This window comes from Phymastichus coffea, unplaced genomic scaffold, assembly GCF_024137745.1.
Source record: "Phymastichus coffea isolate CEN01 unplaced genomic scaffold, Cenicafe_Pcof_1.1 PCOF00155, whole genome shotgun sequence".
Classification (NCBI taxonomy): Eukaryota; Metazoa; Arthropoda; class Insecta; order Hymenoptera; family Eulophidae; genus Phymastichus; species Phymastichus coffea.
The window spans coordinates 64,380-86,278 of record NW_026706966.1 but is presented as its reverse complement, the minus strand read 5'-3'; the positions used below and the strand labels follow the sequence as shown (position 1 = coordinate 86,278).

At 44.0% G+C, this 21,899-nt stretch overlaps 1 protein-coding gene across 1 annotated transcript; it reads left to right on the top strand.

Annotated features, from left to right (window-relative positions):
- Window positions 1-13,921: 13,921 nt before the first annotated feature.
- Window positions 13,922-17,660, top strand: LOC131672604 (uncharacterized). Its single transcript, XM_058949945.1, has one exon. The coding sequence runs from the start codon at window positions 14,145-14,147 to the stop codon at window positions 15,861-15,863; it is 1,719 nt and encodes a 572-aa protein (XP_058805928.1). The 5' UTR covers window positions 13,922-14,144; the 3' UTR covers window positions 15,864-17,660.
- The last annotated feature ends 4,239 nt before the right edge of the window (window positions 17,661-21,899 follow it).

The following is a 21,899-nucleotide window of genomic DNA, read 5'->3' as shown; positions in this document are numbered from 1 at the left end:
TTTTATAAAAAAATGGATTGCTTGCGTTTGCTCAAAAAATAGCTGTAGTGTTATACATTTGTCAGTTTTGTATTTCTTGCAATCTTTCAGCGTGACATTGGATTGCATAGCTACACGCGTGCGAGTTACTTTATGTAAAAAGAGTAATGGAATTGAAAATATATTTTTGAATAACTAGTTATTTGTAAATGAAAATGACCGCGTATTTTCGAATAACTAAGATGAATTCGTCAGCTATCAATTGTATTTTGCGCAAAGGATTGTCACGTGACCGAAAGCGTGCACATTTTATAGGTAGCATACACGTAGCGCGCGCTAATAGGAGCAACAAATAAGAGCAGGCTAATAAGCCTTCAAAAAAAGCAACATTAAATCGTAGCTTTACGCGCACAAAACAATTTCCGAAGATTTATAGACGCAAGCGAGAGGGAAAGAAGCCGAGCACGAGGATAAGAATAAGACGTGGGATTGCACCTCGGCGAACGCGGAATGCGCAGTTAAAAAGGCCGAAGAACAGTATGGCTGGGATGCTATTAAGGCATTTCCCAATCGTAATGACAGCTTGGCGCGCGCGAGAGCGCCTTTCAAAATTACCTCACCAGAGGAGGATGCTGCAGTAGTGACGGAGCACTTCGCCGACCATTGCTTTCGCGAACGGCGATACGGGAGTATCGGTCACCGACGATCGACGCATTGTTTCATCAGTCGCCAATGATTTCGGATGCTTATCGTCGGGCTGCGTTTGTAAAGACCCCGCGCGTTTATAGAGCTGTCGATAAAATTACAATGTATATTACGGGCAATGAAAATCGGCATTCGGTTGCGCTGCCTATTACGACGAAGACGGAAAGAGCGAGAGCCGCGGTAACATTTCGTCAGCCAGGCGATTTGCATTATCTTCATAAAATTCACGTTTCTATGCAAACGAGTTGAAATAAAATAATAACGATACGGAAAATGAAGGGTTTCTTGGCGCACGGAAAGCCAGACGAATATCAAGCCCCATGCGTAAATCAACGAGAAAAGCGTAGCTCGGCGTAGGAGATTGAAAAGTGGCTCGTAAAAGGCGCCGCAAAAACCGCGTTGACAATTGCGAGCCAGGGCGCGCTCCATCTCGTTAGCATCCAATTAAGATGCTTTTTTGCTTCTCTCTGCTCTCGGGTGGTACATTACGAAAGTGATGAAAAGAGAGAGAAAATAACGAGTTCAAAGTGCTTTCAGCAGCGCGGTGCGCGCGCGAAGGCACGCATGCGGAAAAAGGCGCGATTGTACGCTCGAGAAATTCCAAAGTTCCCGGCGTTCGCTTCATACGCCGTATCTACTTGTTGCGATCGAAGTCTTGTATTATTCGGTAACCGGATCCAAATCAGTTGCTCGCTCCGCACTTTCGTCGGCTCGCGCTTTTTCACGATCTTTCCTTGAATCGCTGGCGTTTTCGGCAAGGTATTTGGACACCGCGCAGCTTTGCCAGTCGAATCAGCCGAGAAACTAGGCAGATCAAAAACACGTGTCTTTACCGTTCACCGACTCGAGCACAGCACGGAGCTAGCCGTGAAATTCCTGCGATTCGATTTCGAACAATGAATTCGTTTCACACACACACACACACACACTCATCGGCTCCCGCAGGCGGGATCGCGCGCGGTGAAAAGGAATCGACGAGCCCGACAGCTCGCGGTCCACTTTTTTTTTCTCCTTGCGAAGCCGCGCGTGGAGAACAATACGCACGCTCGCGAAGCGCATACCTCGCGCGATCAGTCTCGAGCGGCGGCGACGACGCGCCGATAACAAAGGCGCTCGCACGCCCGTGTCTCGGCTGGCGCAGGAATCGCAGGAATCCGCGTCGGGCAGGGCAGAGAGCGAGCGAAAACTGCCTGGCGCGAGCGTGGGCGCCGTCCGCGCTCGCGCAGGCCTTCTAAATTATTAGCATTCGCCTTCCAATGCCCTTAACGTGTTCCACGTTGCCTTAGAGCGATGGGATAATTGCGCGAGTCCGCGCGGATTCCAGAACTGTTAGACGCGACGGCGAGAGCGCCTTTAATTTTCGTCTGCTTCGTACGGCTCTTCGCCATCGCGCGGACGGGCCGTTCGTGCGATTTATACGCATTATAAACAGCGCTCCCATATGAAAATTGCGCAATGGCCAATTTATAGGCTCGCCCGTGGTCGGGGGATTTCGAAAGGCAAATATCTCAATCCCCGCGCGCCAGCAGATGTGTTCTCTCGGTCGCGCTGGATTCATCTATAATGGCTCCGCAATTAAAACACGCGGCAATTTCACGGATTTCGCAAACGCCAGCTACCACCGGATGACCTCAAACGCACAGCCACGGAGCGGCTTGTTGTTTTTCGACAAGCGCGGAACGTAGGTGTAATAAAGCAGCCTCGGGCATTGTTCAGTCATCTCTCGCTCGTATCATTTGCCACGATGGCTCCGCGCGTAGGATCTCTCGGCGGTAGAAAGTCAAAGAAGATGAATCTCGCAATCGTAAAAGTTAATTGCTGAAATCCGTCGTTTCCCGTAATCGCGGCGCGATGCAAGCTTTTGCTTTCGTCACGACCGGCTGCAGCTTTGAAAACAAAGGCAAAAGGGAGATGCGCTTGTTTTCGGACGATACCGTGACGCGGCGGCGCTCGCCGTAACGCGATAGTCGTAGCACTCGATCGGGCCGCTCTGTCAACCAGGAAAAACTAGCTCGCGGAGTAAAAGTTATCCGTCAATGCAGGAAACGCTTTTTACCGATAAGCCGAGATTGTAATTGCACGGTTTAGAATGCGCGCTCAGCCCCGCCGCGAAATTCCACGCGCGAGCTTTTACGCTGACGTTCTTGCTCGACCGTAGATTTACGTAACTTGCTATTAACAATATTTGTTTGGTCAGTGTACACAAGCCTGTGTACACAAGAGAGTTTGCGCTTTTGCACGACCCATTATTTTCGTTAACTGCGTTCGCGGTACGCGCTGCGGACGCTTGGGTTGCCGAAGAAAACCGTCGCACATTTCCGCGACGTCGGCCAATTGTTGTGCAACGTAGTCGTACATGATCTATCGACCGATCATCTTCAAATACATCTCGCGCATTTATAAAAGACGATTCCAAACGGAAGTTCCGTTGCGAAAACGTGCGCAGTCGACGTATAAATAGTGCGTCAATAAACAAAGGTCGCATAAAGTAGCGCTCGCTGGGCAACAGACCATTCAAGAGAGAGAAAGAGAAAGATTCGTTTTAATCAATCAATGGATCCCCCCCCCCCCCCTGACATAATAGCGTCGATCGATACCGAGATTATCATTGCAGAAGCCGCGTTGCGTGTATAATCTCGTCATTGTTATGGAAATCGAGGTATTCGAGCGTAGCTATGACGGTTTTGTAATAGATTGCTCTCTCTCTCTCTCCGATAGTTAGGAAATACTGTATAACAGATGTTTTTAGTTGTCCTTTCGCGGACTCGCGCATAGTCACAGTTATTGCTTTCTTTTTTCACTTTAAATGTGAGAGATACGTGTAAGGAGGCTTTTTCGAAATTATGCAAAACTTTGCCTATTCAACAATTGCAAGGACAGCATTTGTAATTTCATTGAATTGCTCGTATCATTACCGATTCAGAATATTAAATGACCGCACTAAAGAAACTACACAAGTATACAACAGTTAACACAATTTAAACGTGGAAAACTCTTACCATCAATTTCATTGAATTTACATGCTGAAGTAAGTTGAATTACTGACAAAGATTCGTTGCGTTGCGTGTGTTACAATGGATAAAGTTGCTATTTTCAGCTCACTCCTGGTTGCTTGTCCTTGCTTGCGGATTACCGTTGAATATTAAGTGAATTTAACGTCTTCTCTAAGCTCCTTAAAAGATTTCTGATCTTTCCGATTCCCTGATTGTATTTCTCCTCGCTCGAATGTGGCTTTACCATTCTTAATTATGATTCTAATTTCTACGTTTCAAATTTTTGAAAAAATCTTATTCATGATCATAGCAGGTAAAGTGAGAAATGTAATTTTTTTGTGATCAAATTTATTTTCGTCGCAATCAACGTTTCAAACTCTTGTTTAGTACATGCGTATCATTCAAATCAATTGCACCATACGCTCGTGCATGAAAAATGAACGAAAAGTTGAATGACCTTTTTGTGGTTTATTTATCTAGTTTCAAATAAATTCTCTTATAATAAACCATGCCAGATTTTATTCACGAAACCATAGTGCTTAAAATTAACATTATTTTCATAAATCTCAGGAGACAGCCAAAAGGCACTATGCGTTTAAAATAAAATGATAAGGAAATCGTGTTTGAGATTTAGAATATACTGCTCATTCAGAATGGTCTTAATTACGGATAGAGTGTTCTTGCGGCAGAATTTTAATTGAGGATAGTATTTCACCTTTAGAACCGACTTTCGGACACACCGTGACGATATTAAAAACGCATTAGCTGACATACAAAAAAGTTCATTAATGCATCACGCACTCGAGCAATTACGCGATTATTACAATTGGTTGTACGCTTATTGCATTCTTGCAGGATAATTATATGCACATTATGATTTCTAAAATGCCACAGCACAATAAAGAAGCAAGCATTACAATGTGAATGGTCATACCGATTTTTTTTTACCTCTCTACGCAGATTCATTAATTATAATTTATTCAGCTGCTTTCGCTGCAAGCGGCTCGAGTAATGATTCACTTATGAAAACGTCGACGTGAAAAATCCGTGTCTCCCTTACGCAATTTGTCGAATCTTAACGGAAAACGGATAACCGATACTTTCTCGGTTAGGCTTTCTAATGTCGCAAAAAAGCAGCAGAGAAGGGGGATAGAAAAGCGCGTCGAGAAAAATAAAAAAAATGACAGAAAAAAAACGCAGCGCGTATACTCTCGACTACAACTTTTTCTCGTCGCCGGTATACACGGGCAAGAAAAGAAGAGAGTCGGAGCTCCTTTTAGTGACATTCCACGAAAGGACATTTAAACTTCTAGAGGGAGGGGGAAGAGACAGAGAGATCTCACTTCGACTTTCTCACAATGGACAAATATTCCAACACTCGTGTGTGTATTAGTGTGTTAGAGGACGACACGGGATTCTTTGCTCCCCGTGAGTTTGGAATTCTCGTCTGTAGGGCAACGATAATTTACGTGTTCTTCGAGTCCTTCCTTGGTCCTTTTATTCTCTGCATTATCAGGTGTGTAACTTGTAAGGGCGACAGCGACAATCATTGCCACATTTTTCAAGAATGATCGGAATTGACGAAAGCCAATTGTTTTTCTTTTGTCTTGGAAAGCCTATATATACCGTTCTCCACTGCTTCATTGCAAAGCTTGTATATAAAGAGAACGAGATCATGAAAAGGCACGAATTGAAAGTAACTAGAGCAGAAATAAAACCAAAGTCATTTCCGATCATTACATAAAAATATCGACAGAGTCCCTATAAACTACTATATAATCATCGACATGTAACGGTATGCATCGCTTGGCAGACGAGTTTTATTTCTTAGAAATCGATTGGAAAACTACATATCTTCTTTTTTAAATGATATATTCGCATTTGCATATGTATATATAAAAGCCGACATAACAGCACTTTCAAGTATCGTCGTGACATATAAATTTCCGTCGTATATAAACTAATTTTTTTATTTAAACATCTTGCGAGAGTCCCACGGTCTTTGTGCACCTGATCGGAACACTTTCTCCTCCCTAGGCGCTCATTCGATTGTTCTGCATTGTGTTTCCGATATGCGTGCGCAGGAGAGAAAGAGAGGATGAGTCAATTCTACGTGCGCTTTGGACCTACTTGTACAAGCGAAAGGGAAATCTTATTTTTCTTGATTTTTTGATAGGCTGGCTCTGCTTCACTATTTGTACCTTCGTAAATCTGAATTTTCTTTCTTCGCGTGGAGCAAACTGTCATTGTTCGACAGCATGCTGATTAATATTAGAACCAGGTAAAAGTGAAGTTTGACTCATCCGACCGTGAATTTTACGATGATCAACATTCTTAAAGATCTTTTGTCACGAAAAGCTTTAAATATAATTTTTCCAGTTAACGTAAAGTTAATTAGCAACGAAAAAAGTCCGTCATTGCCTAGAATTTGCGGTTTAAGGTACTCAAGCAATAAAGTACACCACTACGTTTTAGCTCGTGACCACTTCTCGAACCATGACCTTTTTGTCGAAGTTTGCCAACGACAGCAGCGACGATTCTTAAGATGAGTAGTTGGAAAGTCTCAGTAGATTATACAGGTATATGAATAATGGACCATTTTGTCAATCAAAAGTGAGCTACTGTATTCCTGAAGTGCTTTGGTGCGTAGAATCCAAATTTGCCCTCAGAATTCCTCTATCACATCTGGTTTTTGAGATATCCTAACCTAAAAGTGCAAAACACTGTTTTTCGACATATTTGAGGTTATGTAGCATCGAGATATTTTTTTGAGAAAAAACTATGCAAAATATCTTAAAGTACAAGTCTTCTTCTTTTAAATGCCGTTGAGTTTACTCAAATTTCTTTATCTTTTGATGAGATATCGCATTTTGAAATTTCTATATTTATGTATTTCTCATTCAAAAGATCACAAATTTCAAAAAAGCGCAAGCCATGTATGTAATGTGTGTGTGTGTATACATATACACACACATATGCAAAGTGAGTGACCTGTTAGATTAGTATCAGGAGCCAGGACTATGTGGCTAGGACGTTCCAAAAGTCAAAGTAACAACTCAGAATGTACATGTACAAACAAATAACATTGGGCTTCATTCTATCGTTAACTAAGATTTTATAAGATTGCATCTTACTGACGTTTGTATCTCCTTGCGTTCAATCCGACTTTAGACCGGCGTATTCGTATTTATGCCCTTATTAAAAATATTTGATCAATTAATTTAATATAAATGCTTTTTCTTTTTTTTTTCTTACACTGGTGACGATGTGGTGGGACGGCGACGCGGTTTCCTACTGCCTGTCGCTGTAAATCCTTCACCGGTGCCTATTGTACCCTGAGCAATCGCAGAACCCTCTGTTGCAATCTTGATAAAACACTTTTTTGCCAGTCATATTGAGATATCGATGCTCATCGGTGAGATAGTGTTTTAGATCGGCAGCAAATGGAAACCGATGATCACAATGGTCGATGGGGCAAACATGCGCGATACCGCTCGATTGTCGATGATGGTAGGCCGATGACATTCTCCCACCGCAGTCGATCACAAAATTCTGATACACCATCGCGACAGACATGTGTCACCGTGGAAGAATAGTCACAGCTTGACCGTCTCATTTAAATTGATTGCTGAGGGACCTACTTGACGGGCGGAGCAGAGATATCCTCCTCCAGATAAAAAAGCGTTATCGACTTAGGGAATGCCAAATAAATAAACGCATTTTCCACACCTGTAACATAAAAACATTAATTATGTATGTATATAATTATTATTACATATTACATAACGTACTTATCGTAAACTAATTCTCGAACCGAATCCTCCGTGGCTTCTGCAACTGCTTTAGATGGTGGTGGAAGTTTGAGTCGAACGTCGTCTGTGAAACGACACACGCGATGGGCAAGCATTAAACCTCATGGCAATCGTCCTTATGCACCGCAGATCAGCTGCTGCTCCATCTTCTTGGGGACAAAATGTTCGCCCGCAGGCGATGGAGCACCTTGAAAATTGGATGGATACAATATCCCTTCATCATCACGTTATTAATTATGCGACGAGCGTAATCCACCGTCCCTTCATCGAGCATCTTTTATGGACGCCTTCTTCACCAAGATGGGTCAACTCGTTATCGGTCGTGGAGACGATCCTATTCGTCGCGATCTGGTAGACATTGTTGTGGAGACTTGGACCAATTTTTCCAATGAAATTTTCGCCGGAGTGGTCAGTGCGGTCAAGAACTTTGCTATGTCGGTCGCGTCGAGCGTCCTACGTCTAAGGCAACCCTCCTAAACAAGTATAACTTTGTTCTGTGCCAAAGATGATATTTTTTTCTTCACTATCTGACGCTAAAACTAACATTGTAGAGTCGTGTGTTCTCTCTCTATCTCTCTATGTACATGTGTGTGTGTGTGTGTGTGTGTGTGTGTGTGTGTGTGTGTGTGTGTGTATGTATGAAAGTAGTATATAAGCTACGTGAGCGGATATGCACAGCCGTGTCGGAAGTTCTATGCGCTCCCGTTGCTCGTGACATAGCGGCAAACATATAGCACGCGTCGACTTTTGTTCGGAGCCTACGTAAAAACTACGATAAGAAAATAGTCCGTTATAAACTCGAATTCTATAAAAATGTTTTTTTTTCTTTCTATTGGTTTCGGACTTTCAGAAAGACGTTAGCTCACCGTTAACCAGATGATGTTCTTTTCATTTACAATGTCGACTACCTCGAGATTTTAGTCATCGTAATAACTATTGGTACTTAACGACTATTTTTAGAAAATACAAATATGAAATGCAATAAATTGAAATTCTTCCGAATCATCTTATAATTAGTGACGAATATTTCATCAGCAAACATAATTTTTTATTATTATTACCCTTATGGCGGTTTTTCCAGCACCAGCAACGCCAAAGTCCAAAAATAAGTGTAATTCACGCAAATTCTTTAATAATTCTGCTAAAATAAAAAGCTTTGAATTCCCGAAATAAGACAATCGTGACGTTTCGCAACGTAGCCACACCTCTCTCGCCTTCGCGCGAGTAAAAAGTGTTTCAGTTATGATCGCGAAGCGAAGGGGCGTGAATTAAAGTCGAGCTTTATGGACTTCCGCGAGTTGCGGCGCCGACGCGATTAGAATAACGGAAGTCGAAGAGAGAGACACGAACGCTTGGGAAACACGGTCTTCATTCTGATGAGGCTGCGCGGACATTTTCGAGAGGCCGGTTTCCCTTTTTTCTTTACTATTGCCGATGGATGCAGTGCTCGAAGATCGATTGTTTGAGATTGTCGTTTGTGATAAAATGATTACAAAACGAGCTTGATTCTTGACTGATAGGCAAGAAAAGTTGAGCACGACCAATCTCCAAATCGAAAGAATTATACGAGGAGCTACGAATATAGCGGTGGGTTTCACCGACATATCGATCAACGAAAGGTTAGTTTTCAAGGAACAAGAAAAACGGGATCAAGAGTATAGAAGCGTGCGACACTTAGCGTATTGCAATTAGGCCGAGCCCGCGCCCATTTTAATTCGCAAACCAGTTTTCTACTCGCCACACACGCGCTCGCGCGCATAAGTGAACCATTTGAAAATTCTATTTCGCGAGGGCATTGAGGAAGCGCTGTTCGATCATGTAATCCCCTAAGCGGATATTTCTTCCATAATTTGACCACATTTCATAGAGGCACGGGAGTGGCCTGACCCCATTGTTATTTAACCTTACGAAAGAGATGTCATTGTTGCGCGTGCATTTTTCGACAATGGAAGTCGTTAAGTTATTTTTTTTTGTCATTTAACGATCGAAAATATCCATGTCGCAAATCGAATAAGGTCGCTGCACCGTTTTATCAAAAACAGCGAGTCGCTGGAAGTAAAAGAGAGAGAGAGAGAGAGAGAGAGAGAGAGAGAGAGAGAGAGAGAGAGAGAGAGAGAGAGAGAGAGAGAGAAGGCGAAGTTTCCTTGTATACACTTCCTTCGAAGTATGTCACGAAGCGCCGGCATCATCGAGAAAAGAGAGCTAATGAATCCGTTGACCGCGAGCTCCGGCGAGAGAGATGACGGATTTTCTGACGTGGTGATTTTGAAAAGAAGCAAACAAGTATTGCGCGTTTCAATCAAGCGGCAAACATCCGTGAAATTTTCCAAATGGCATTCCGCCATTGATCGATATTATCACACTTGGCAAAACGCTTTCCCACAGAAGGAGAGAGAGAGAGAGAGAAAGAAAGAGGAACCTGACAATCGACGATCACAGCATCACCATTCGGGCGTGGAAAAACAGAGAGTTATTTACGGGGAAAGGTGGTATAGTATCCGTTAGCTTATGAATGAGCGGCGAGCGAGCGAGCGAGAAAGAGAAAGAGAGGGGGGGGGGGGCGAAAATTGGCAGGCCGGAATTCGGGCTGGAGAGAGAGGAACGGTACTCTCGTACGACTCGCATGTGGAAATCCTCGCTTGGAATTTGCGCCGCCACGCCGTCGGCGATTATTATGGCCGAGTTTTAAGCAGATAAGACACCGAGTCGAGTCAGGTGTGTGCGACTTAAAGCTAACATTACCGGGGACGAGTTTTCAGGCTGCCTGCACGCTGCTTTTGGCAGTGCGTGTGTTTGGGTCTCTTGGCACATTTCATTTTTTCAACGACTGACTTGGCGGTCGACTTGTTTTTGGGTTTCGGGTATTTAGATGATTATTGAAAGATACCCTGATTTGATGGATCAGTGATTAATTTGATGTGCATTTATCGCAATGGCTGGATATGAAAATTTATACGAACAAGTGCCAACAAAAGAGAAATATCATCAGATACGACTATCGGAATCGCGCTATTCTCCACGCTTGTAGATCTGTTAACGACAGAGCTTATATGAAACTCGTGCACAATTGAGCGCGCAAGAAACCAACGACGCGCACAAAAGCAATTATCGCCGTCGATGTGTATATACAGAAAGCTGACCGCCTGACCTGAATGTCAAGTTTGGCAATTCTCCCCGTTCTCACGCGCCAATATCGCACACAGACGAAAAGCACGACCGATATGTTTCTTTTGTTTTTACGCAGCGATTATTAACTTTATTGTTTGTGCAGTTTTCATTCACGCGCTGGCTCACTTATTTTTTATTTACTTTTTTTTTCACGACACGGATGAATATTGATATTGCGTGGCGCACTTTTGACAGTCACGATGACAGCGTTACTTCAGAGTGGTTGTTTTTATCAAGCGGATAAACGTCTTGATTTTACAATCATACTGGCGTGTTCTTTTCTTTACATTTTTTATCGATTACGAAAAGGAAGGAATTTTAAGGATTGTTCTTTCAATGAGATGCATATAAAATCACCCGACAATCAATCATCTAATTGAAAGTTCTGCTTGGCTTGAATGGCAAGCTTAGCAAAGTATATTTATCTTGGTATCCGTTCGAAACAATTATTTTTGAAAGTTAGATGATTAAAATGCCACGTTAATTGCCAAGACACTCTAGTATGATTTCTCATCAAAACTTTGGTATTTTAATTAATCTAATTGCAAACGTTTTCTACTCGTGCAACATTTTCAGTCTAACGAAAAAAAAAAAAACTAGTTAATTTCAAAATATCAATTACCACGGTACGTACGCGTAAAAAGAACATCGCTGCTGCTTTATTATCGCAAAAAATTATTAACGTCGGAGGCTTGCAAAAGTCTCACGTGCGCGCTAAAAGTATTAGGATTACGCTTAATAAGCCCTTCTGTCGTACTTAGTTATAGCCGTGCTGGCGCATCTTCTTCCGCGTGCTAAATGTACTTGCGCGCCGCAGCGTAAGTCCTCTAATTCCGTGTACGTGCGGGAATCGCATCTGCGTATAATTGAGGAATGTCAGGCAATGGTAAGGTCGTTACATCGAGAAAGAGAAGCTCTCGAGCCAGTTGATTTTCGAGCTTCGACGAGTTTTGCACTCGTAAGTCGAGCAGACATGAATGCTTACAGTGGAGCGAGTTGCAAACCTAATTAAACACGCGGAGACATAAGCTACCCTAAAACGGTCTTCCTATGATTGTCGATGTTTCCTCGAGACTCCCATTCCCACGGGGTCGTGAGCCAAACGTAGCCGTCGCAGTCGTCGTGACTGACGGCTCACCGTACAGATCGCGACACTATAATACCCTCAACGCATAATCATCGTGCTCCCGACTGCCTTTTTTTTCTTCCTTGCGCGCTGATTGTTTTGCCGTGGTTGACCCTGAAAGCAAAATTACGGCTTTGTGCGCTTATTAACTGCGCGTTTTTTGCGAAGGCGCTTTGTCTGGCGAAGTAGAGGTTTGCTTTTGTTGAAAAACATACTCGTGAAGGGGTTCTTTTGGCCGTAGCAATCTGTAATTTGATGAATAAATTATCCCAAGATTTTAGTGGCTGCGACAAGGCAAACTGACGTTACACTTTTTACGCAGAAGTCGTGCTTGGGTGTGCCTGCCGTGTGTTAATTATTTTGCTGATCGATTGTCGAACTTGTTGTAAAAATGCGAATTGCATACAGACGAGTGTTGCGATGTTTAGTACCCGCTAACCGCGACGTTACGCAGACATTCCACTGCGCCTTCCGCTTCTATCAAAGAATCTCAGCGTGCGAAACATCCCTCCTCCTTTAGCAGATTATAATTTCAATGTTAACAGACAAGCATAAATAACGCATAGCGCTCTTCGCGTCCATGTACTATTACAAGAGACAAGAGAGGCAGAAGACGTTGGAAGCACTATTAACCATATAAACTCGCGCAGCTCGCACAACGGCGGCGTGAGAGCGACATTGAGCGACATCCTCGGTCAGGGACTCTCCGGCGTTTGTTGTGCATGGTCACGCGACGTGATTCTATCGTTTAAGGGAATATTATCACCTCGGCTCTTGTGTACACACGCGTGCTTGTGGTATCTTTATGTAACGTGTCGCATGCGGTCAAAGGCCTCTCTGATGAAGACCATACTAAACATTCTTCTTTTTGTGCCTTAGAAAGTCTCGCATCTTGCGTCTCGCGTGCGCGCGAGTAATTTTTGTTTGACGCGATGAATCTCTCTATCCCAAAGAGCGACGAGGACTCCGCTCGGAGGCGCAACCATGTCTGATTAGAGCTGTGGAACTTTGAGAAATGGAAATATCGGATTACGCGTGAAAGACGGATACTATATTGTACTAATTGTGAAATGTCCGACGCGATAGGCTAGAGCGTGTTGCTCTTTCTTCTATTGCTCGTGAACAAATGAAGTAGCGAAGCTAACGATGCGTGTGGGACCGTAAAAACTGCGACCTATATTTTGAACTCAAACATGCCTGATTGACATATTCCAAATATTGCTGCGTCTGTGATATGTGTTAAATAAAAATTTAAGAATCTACACGCGCACACACTTTACGTGCAACGGTGTCAATGATTTCCGATATATTTCTCTAACTTATTATCATTCATCAAAGACCCCGCGTAAAAGGTAAGTGGTAGAAAGTGGCCGTAAATTTTGCGATCCTCGGAGGATAAAACTTTTCAAATGGCTGGTACACACACACGCGCGCGCGCGCGCGCACACACACATAGACCCAGCGTACAAGATTCGAACTCTCGCCTGAATAACACGATCTCTGGTCGTAGCAGCTGCTGTATTTACGAACACATTCGCATTGGAAAAGCACTTTCGTCATAGAGGCAACAGTAGTGCAGGTCGCTCCGACATTTATACCTCTATACAGCATTCCATCCGCGTACCGCGTACGCACACGCGCGCGCGCGCGCGCGGAAAAAGCAGCTCGAATTGTCGAGAAAAAAAGGAAAAGAATTGGCAATGACGCAACTGACCCTGTCTGGGGGTCAAGGATTCGCCAAGCGGATCCTCGGACGCGCGCAGGTGCGTCTCTCGGAATAGTTGCCCTTTGTCGTGGCGTTAGAAAGTGAAAGCAGACGGGAAAAGGAAAGAAGGAAAGGGACGGAAAAGTGGCAGGGCACAGGCAGCCCGGCGGCTCGAGCCGCGGAGCTGGAAAAAAGCCCGCGCTAAATATGCAAATGAACGACGGCAAGTGGCTCGGTGCAAGGAACGTACAGAGGCGCGCGGCAGCCAAGGGGGCCTCTGGAACTCGCAATACGTGCCTGCGCGAGAAACAGGTAGGCAGGTGAGCGAGTGAGCGAGCGAGCGAGCCGCGTTCCTTCCACCTCTCTCGGGTTCGCCGTCGGTCGTCGGAGCGAGCGGCGTCGCGCGCGACTCAGTGAGGAGCGGAGCGTCTTGGCGTCGGCCACGTCATCGCGCTCTCGTCAACGCGCCGTGTGTGCGCCGCGCCGCAGCCGCGATATGCAGTGAAAGGAGCGGCGAGCTTTTTCTGGCCTGCTCTCCCCGACCGGCCCGCAGCATCTCGAGCAGCCAGCCTCCGCAGAGTGAGTGCGTCGGTGTGCCTATGTGAGAGTGAACGACCTCGCTGCCGCCGAACGACCGACGAGCGCACGGCCCAGAGATGCGGGGCTCCGGGCAGGAGTCGTCGACGCCGTACTGCCGCTGCCGCGTGCTCTACCTCGGCAGCTCGGTGCCGCACGCCAGCAAGGAGGGCCTGCTCGGCATCCAGGAGCCGCTGCGCGAGCTCTACCCGGAGCAGGGCGCCCTGGGGGCCCGCGGCATCGACTCCTGGCTGAGCGTCTGGAGCAACGGCCTGCTGCTGGAGAACGTGGACGAGCACCGCAAGAAGGTCACGCGCTTCTTCCCCATCGAGTCGCTGCACTACTGCGCGGCGGTGCGCCACGTCAAGGCCGGCCCGAGCAGCGACGCCACGGCCACGCGCTTCTTCCCGCTGGACTCGCCGTTCGCGCGCACGCCCAGCGCCAACCACCCGCCGCTCTTCGCCGCCGTGCTGCGGCGCACCACCGGCATCAAGGTGCTCGAGTGCCACGCCTTCATCTGCAAGCGCGACATGGCGGCCAACGCCCTGGTCCGCTGCTGCTTCCACGCCTACGCCGACAGCCGCTTCGCCAGGGGCCTCGAGCCCGGCTGCAACGGCAGCGGCAACGGCGGCGCCGCTACGCCCACCAACGGCCACCAGCAGCTCAGCAACGGCCAGAGCAACGGCCAGAGCAACGGCCACCACCAGCCCCAGTCGGCCGGCAGCCTGTACCACACGCTCGGCGGCTCGAGCACCACGCTGGCGGACAACAACGGCGGCTCGCCGGTCTCCAAGCTGGAGACCGGCTCCAACGACGACGACTCGAGCAGCCTCTACAACGGCGACGAGAACCACAAGGTCTGGGCGCGCGGCCGCGACGAGATCGACGGGCTGTACCAGGAACAGGGCACGCTGCGCAGCACCAAGGGCTCACGGCCGCGGCAGCTGATCGCGCCGCCGCCGCCGCCGCCGCCGCCGCCGCCCGCGCAGCCGCTGCTCGTGCCCGAGGAGACGCCCTCGCGCAAGAAGGCCGCCAAGAAGCTCAAGAAGATCAAGAGCCGCAGCGACGAGCCGCACCACTTCGCGGCGCAGCAGCTCGTGTACGCCAACGGCCACCACCACACGCTGGGCCACCCGCCGGCGAGGCCGCCCCCGCCGCACGGCTACCCGCACCCGCCGAGGTCGGTCGCCGGCACCCTGGCGCGGCCGGCACCGGTGCTGCTCGTGCCCGCGGCCACGCTACCGCGCAAGGCGCACCACCACCCGCGGGGCATCAGGCCGATCCCGGCCGCCGCGCCGATCGTGCCGATATACGCGCCCCTGCCGCCGCCGCCGCCGCCCTCCACCGTCTACTACGGCACCACCGGCAACCGCGGCCGCCGTCACCACCAAGACCCGGCCCTGGACTCGTCCACTCTGGGCATGCACTCGCGGCGAATGGCGGCCTCGCACGTCGACCTCACGGCCGCCGAGCAGCCGCGCAACTCCGACAGCCCGGACAACGAGTCGCGCTTCGGCACGGGCATCTATCGGCGCAAGGGCCACCTCAACGAGCGCGCCTTCTCGTACAGCATTCGCGCCGAGCACCGCAGCCGTAGCCACGGCAGCTTGGCGTCGCTCGGCTTTCAAAATGGTGGTCCAGCGGTCAGCAAGGAGGAGGCCAAGAAAGATCGCGAGATCGCCCAGATGGTCGCTGGTCTGAGCATCGATGACGCAGCTGCGGCGCAGCATATCATGAAGAACGGCAATGGTCACGCCATCTACCATCACCAGCAGCCCTTACCCAGGCCGAGGCGCTAACGGTGCAGCAGCAGCAGCACCAGTACCAGCAACCCACAGAAAGAGCAACGATGGAATGCTTATATAGGCACTCTCGCGCGCCTTCTCTTCCCCCCCCCTCTCTTTCTCGGGGATAACGGCTTCGTTCGCAAGTGTACGTGTATTGTGTGTGTGTGTGTGTGTGTGTCTGAGAGAGCTGACTCTGTGGATGGATGTTTGGAGAACCGATATTTGTCTATTTTTTTATTTTTTTTTTATTTTTACTGTGTCGTTAAGCTAATTCTCCCATACTCGAACCAATGTTCCCGGGCTGATATCGAAAAACGAATTTGAAAACTGCAATCCTGTACTTACTTCGAAGACCTGCGTCTCTAGACGAGACGATAATCCGAAAATGCAAAATAGTCTTGTAAACGCATTTATAATGTACGCATACTTTTACTTTCAAGTAACTATTTAGATGAAAAATCGAGCGAGCAATGACTGAGACGCCGTGTATTGTTTTTTTGTTAGTGTTCTCCTATAGATCGGCGTTGCGAAAGAGAGAAAGGTGAATCTCCTCGCTCGGCTTACCGATAATAGTGCGAAATAATTGAAGTGACGTAAGCCTTCTTCGCCGCGCAGCGCGTCTCGATAATCTCGGCGTCTAGCGTGCCAGTTTTTTTTTTTTTTTTTTTTTTGAAGTGTGTATACAAAGTGCATTTAAGATGTAAGTGCGTGCGAACAGTATTCAAAGCTCAATGTGTCCCGCGCAAGGCCATATATATATACATATATATACATATATATTAAAATGACGTTTTAGAAAGGAGCGACTTTCGAATCATGCGCGCGGTCGCGAGATATTTCTCCCTTTTTTGTGTTTACACATGTATTTTGCACAAAGAAAAAACAAATATTACGCGGAAAAAATTCAATGGGAAACCCTGAAATGTGCCATTCGGACGTTTCGAATAGACTCCAACGAAAGATTTTTTTCTTGTTTTAGATTGTTAAGAACGTGTTTTTTCTCTTTTTATTGCATTTTTCATGTTTAAGGAATATTATACTTGCGTTTTGTATAGCCAAAATCAAGACAACTTATAATTTTAGCGAACGTTGATATTGAACGTTGATGCCAATGAGATTGGAAAGATATAGAGAAAACATATGTTGTTTTTATTTTCTCGTTACGAGTAGTATCTCATACCCGTGACTAATCTTTTTCTTCGTTAGATTAACAAAGGTATATCCCCAGTTTGTAGACTTTAAAGCGAATTTCAAAAGAACGATACTAGTTATTCCTTGGCAATGAAAAATATCGTTATCGAGTTATCGAATCATACGCGAACGAGTCCTCTTTATTAATATAATATACTTCTTTTTCTCGCCTACCTTTATTACGATGATTTCCTGTTTATATATGTATCTCTCTCACTTTTGTATTGATTTGCGGTGAGGCTTGACTGATGAGTCGCGTGCCGAGAATCAAAAATGAGATGAGAAAAAACCGCAACGTATGTGCCTGCAATTTCATGTCCTTTTGCCCTTATTCCCCCTTGTTCTTTGCATGTGTTAGCGAAACGCTTGTATATTTAATTAAATAAAATTAAAATAATGAAACCATGTTACGACAAAAAAATATAAATACTGAATATAAAGTGAAAGTATATATGTTATACATACGTAGCTCTTGTCGTGTCAAAGCTCATGCAAAGACAATCTATACATGTGAATATACTGTAAAGGTCTTTGTGAAAGCAATAAATATGATATATGTACATAAGCAACTAACATGTGACTTGAATTATTTATTATTCTTTTATCCAAGCTTATTTTGATTGCAGGTTGATATTACTAATTTATTCAATCACAAGAAATGTGAAGTCATTAAATGAGATCAATAAGACTCTCATCATTAATATTAAGACTACAAAATAATCCTGCTTAGAATTCGAATGCATTGTAAAATTCAAATGAGCAATTGTTTCGCCTCTAATAAAAATTAAAATATAATTTTTGATACAATTAATTTCCATCTACGAGAAAATCAAATTTTCGCGTGTAATAACACGTATAAAAATGCAAGTTATTAACTATTATTCAAGGTTAGTTCATTAATAATTTATAATGATAAAAAGTTCCCTCGTTTTTTTTCTCACGTATTATATGGTGATTTTTATAGTCATTGTTATCGGAAATTTGTTTCCTGAATACATTATCTCAGTGAATCTTCTTTATTCAGATAACGTTATTTCAATTCTGTAAATTCAAAAGTAATGCGCAGTAATTCATAATTCTTACTTAACTCACTTTCTTCTTTTGCTCGAGTATATTAAAAAGTTACGATTCCAATAGTTGAAATGAGTAATATTACACCAACACCTGTGGAAATGCAACAAACTTACAGTATCATATTCTTCCATAAGATGATGTAATTTATCTAGACTGGCCGAGCATTAATATGCAATTATCTTGACATTTTTCGCTCTTTATCGACCGCAAATAATTGCCGAAAATTTTTCGGAGGGACTAATTAGTAACGTAATTATTTTTGACTTATTTTCAAGTCATAAGTGGGTAAAACTTTTAAGACGTTGAAATTACGAGAAAAATATGTGACTCTTTTCTCGTAATTGCTTTTGAAAATCACGTGGAAAGAATATTTAAGAATTTAAATGACACGCCTTTTGCTAAAGTTTCGCCAGGCGCTATAAACTTACACAACACGCTGGGGTTTCTATTGCATTGAATCAATAACTATTTTTAGTATTAGCGACTCAACCGATCAGCTGACCTACTCTTTAGTTGAATAGTGTTACTTAGTGGTTTTTTAGTATTAAAGCACTAATTGGATTTTCCTTATATGTTACATTCCACAGTTTTTGGTATAATTTAATCATCAAGAGTTATTTCGATATTTCAATGTTAATAAGATTACGTATAACAATATTATTTTAAAAATACTTGTTAAATTTTTGTTTCCGTCATTGACATCTGCGTTCGCGAAATGATCGAAAACATTTTTTTATCTACACTCTGAAAATATAGTAAAAATCGTTTTCAATTTTAGGACTCTGCGTCATTCGCTCAACTGCGGCAAAACTTGATTTCCGACAAATTGAAATAAAAAAATTATGTTCTTAACGAGTCGCTCGAACTTTGCAATGGAACTCGTTATTCGCATTGTTTTTCTGTGCGACCACGACGGTTTATTATCCAGGCAACGTTCGTACTCGGTACCAGCGCAATTTTCCGCGGCTCGTTATCGATGGAAAAAAGTATATAGTGAACAATTTCGTCGTCACAGCCGATGACTTCAACAATGAGGCTCAAGGTTGCATATCTATGACCGTAACATTTAGCGCTTTCTCTCCTAAGGAACTCCTAATTTTTATCTTTCCAATAGAAACGTAAACCGATAATGTTGCCTCATTTACATCATACTTTTATCGGGTTTCCTAGGCAGCTATACTTTCTAACACCCAACACCAATGAGTAATTGATTTTTCAAATTTGTGATCCAGAAAACGAGCTGCTTCATTGACGTAGTTGCGTATATTTTTTTCGGTCTCTAATGTCTTTTGCTTTCCAAGTTAGACTGTCATTTTGATTGTGTGCTAACGCCTAAGGCGTGAACTGGATCTTTTCTTTGACTGAATTGATCAATATTCTATGCAAGAAAGAATGGATTGAAAGGAGTGCTTCTTTTGTCACACTAGACTCTGTTTACTCAAATACATAAGTTCTCGGATTTTAAAAACAGCAGTATCGTTCTTTGAAAATTAAATTTCACCAATGATTTTTGAATGTTTGGAAAAATTTGAGCCAACGTTATGTCTGCTCCCAAAAAAGAATTTATTGCCTTTAAGTTGTCTAACACAACGTTTTCTTTACGAATAACGTCACTTTCTTTTTAAGCTTCAAATATAAACCCAAAGTGAGCATTAAAATTTGCCACATGTATTTACCATTCGGTAGAAAACCGGTCATTAGCTTAAGTTTCAAAGCGCAGAGCCCTTAAAAATTTTCCTTGATACGTTACAGTGAAAATCTCCCAAAATACGTCGAGAGGAACGACAGTTTCGAGTGACAAAATCATGTTCATTAAGCTCAGCACAAACTTGATCGCGATGAAAATAGTGAAACTCATGTAAACCGTTGTAGTTATGTGCGAGCGCGACATTAGTTGCGAGTAAAAAAAAATCGCGAGTACGTGCTATTAACAAAGTCGCAGCTCCCGTTATATTTGCATATCATATATGTGTTTACAGATGAATGTAATACACATGTACAAGGGAACGTCTGGTTTCACGGTCACGCTTTGCCGAAAAATTAGGTCGTACGCTTCTTTCGAACGAGTCAATTAAAGGCCAATCAGCGAACAACGTTGAATTGTAGATTTGGTAAGATTCGTTTTTCGTTCGTTCAGTCGTAGACGCGATGAAAAGTGCAATTTCGTAGGCAGTGCGCGATTATCACAGATCGCAGGGCTCGCGAAGTGAAATTGGACTCCCCGCGAGAGTCTCGCGGCCGGTAAAGTTTTCGTGCTGCCGCAGTTGTATAACAACCCGGCGATAAAAGACGATTTTTCCTTTCGACGAGCGCTACTTTTAGGACTCGTAAGAGCTAGTGAAATGGATACAATTTAGCTGGATTTCGCTTTGCATGCCGAGCCGGCACTACGATAAATGTCTAGCGCACTTTTACTTTTCGGCAATTTAAGCCCGGGTCAATTGCACCGTTTAACAAGTTGTAAGTGCATGCGTTCAACTGACTGTTGCAATTTGATATGCAAGCTGTATTGTTGAAATTGGCATTTTTTTAAATTATTAAAAAATCTCGGTCAACATATTGAATAAAGGACAATTTACGTCTTCAACTTTGCTCAGTATTTCTGTTATTATGTGTTTTTTTGCAATAAAGACCTGTAATCAATTTTTATCGATTCAGTCTGACAGCACTAATCACCATTAGTCGATTATCTCATAATCTAAGTTCTAGTTTAAACCGAAAACGCAATTCTACGTCTATTCAACGAATTATTTTCCAAATCAAGCAGAGCTAGTGTCTGATTTGAATAGAGCATATTTAGTAAATTTTGATGCTTCAATGTTTTTCAAATCTTCCGGTTCACTTACTCATATCGCATGACGTTAATGATTTGAAACGTAGAATTACTTTCAATGTGTAAAAACAATATTAATCTTGGAAACCGAAATATTCATTGTTTTTCAAATGAAATTGACAAACTGTTAACCGTATGGTGGTAGAAGTGAAGTAATTTTCTATAATTATTGCAATTCAATACATTTATATTTGTAAATTTGGACAAATATATTTGCAAGACTTTGTTGTCATAAATTCACGGAAATCGTACGTATCCACTTGTAAGCACAAGACGCGTGATTTATACCTTGAATTCGAGTTCAGTGTCAAGAGTACAAAGAAATTAACAACACGCTGGCGCGCACAAGTTGAAATTGCGTCAGAAGCGACAGTAGTTCCCTGGCTGATTCCGATAAGACGTTCCTTTTCGAGCGAAACAGACTGTGTAATTAACGTTATGTTGTATTTACACAGAGTCGACAACGCGGCCTATGTAATTTTTAAACACGGGAGGGCAGAAAATCACTATGACTCTAATGACTTTCCACAACCACCTTACAATCGAAAGATCTACCGAGGAGCCACATTTGCGGGAGTTTCGCTTAATGAACTTCACGCGAACATAGATCAAACGTGATTTTCAAAGCAACACTGTGACTGCAAAAAAATTGCACACGCTGCTTGAGCATTATTATTTGGACGATGCACCACGGATATTAACCGTAGAGTGTGTTGTGTATGATTGTTCATTGTTGGTGTTATGACTGCTATTGTTGAGAAGAAATTTTTTATTTCATTCTTATTTGATAATTATCGATGGCAATTGAGTAATTCGTCGCTATTTCAAGTCGTTAATTTTGGTTTTTGGCATTGTAGTTCGGGCTCATTATTATTGATTAGAGGCAACGTAAATCGATATACGATTCATAATGAATCGATATTTGTAATGGATTTCATTATCGTTGAAAG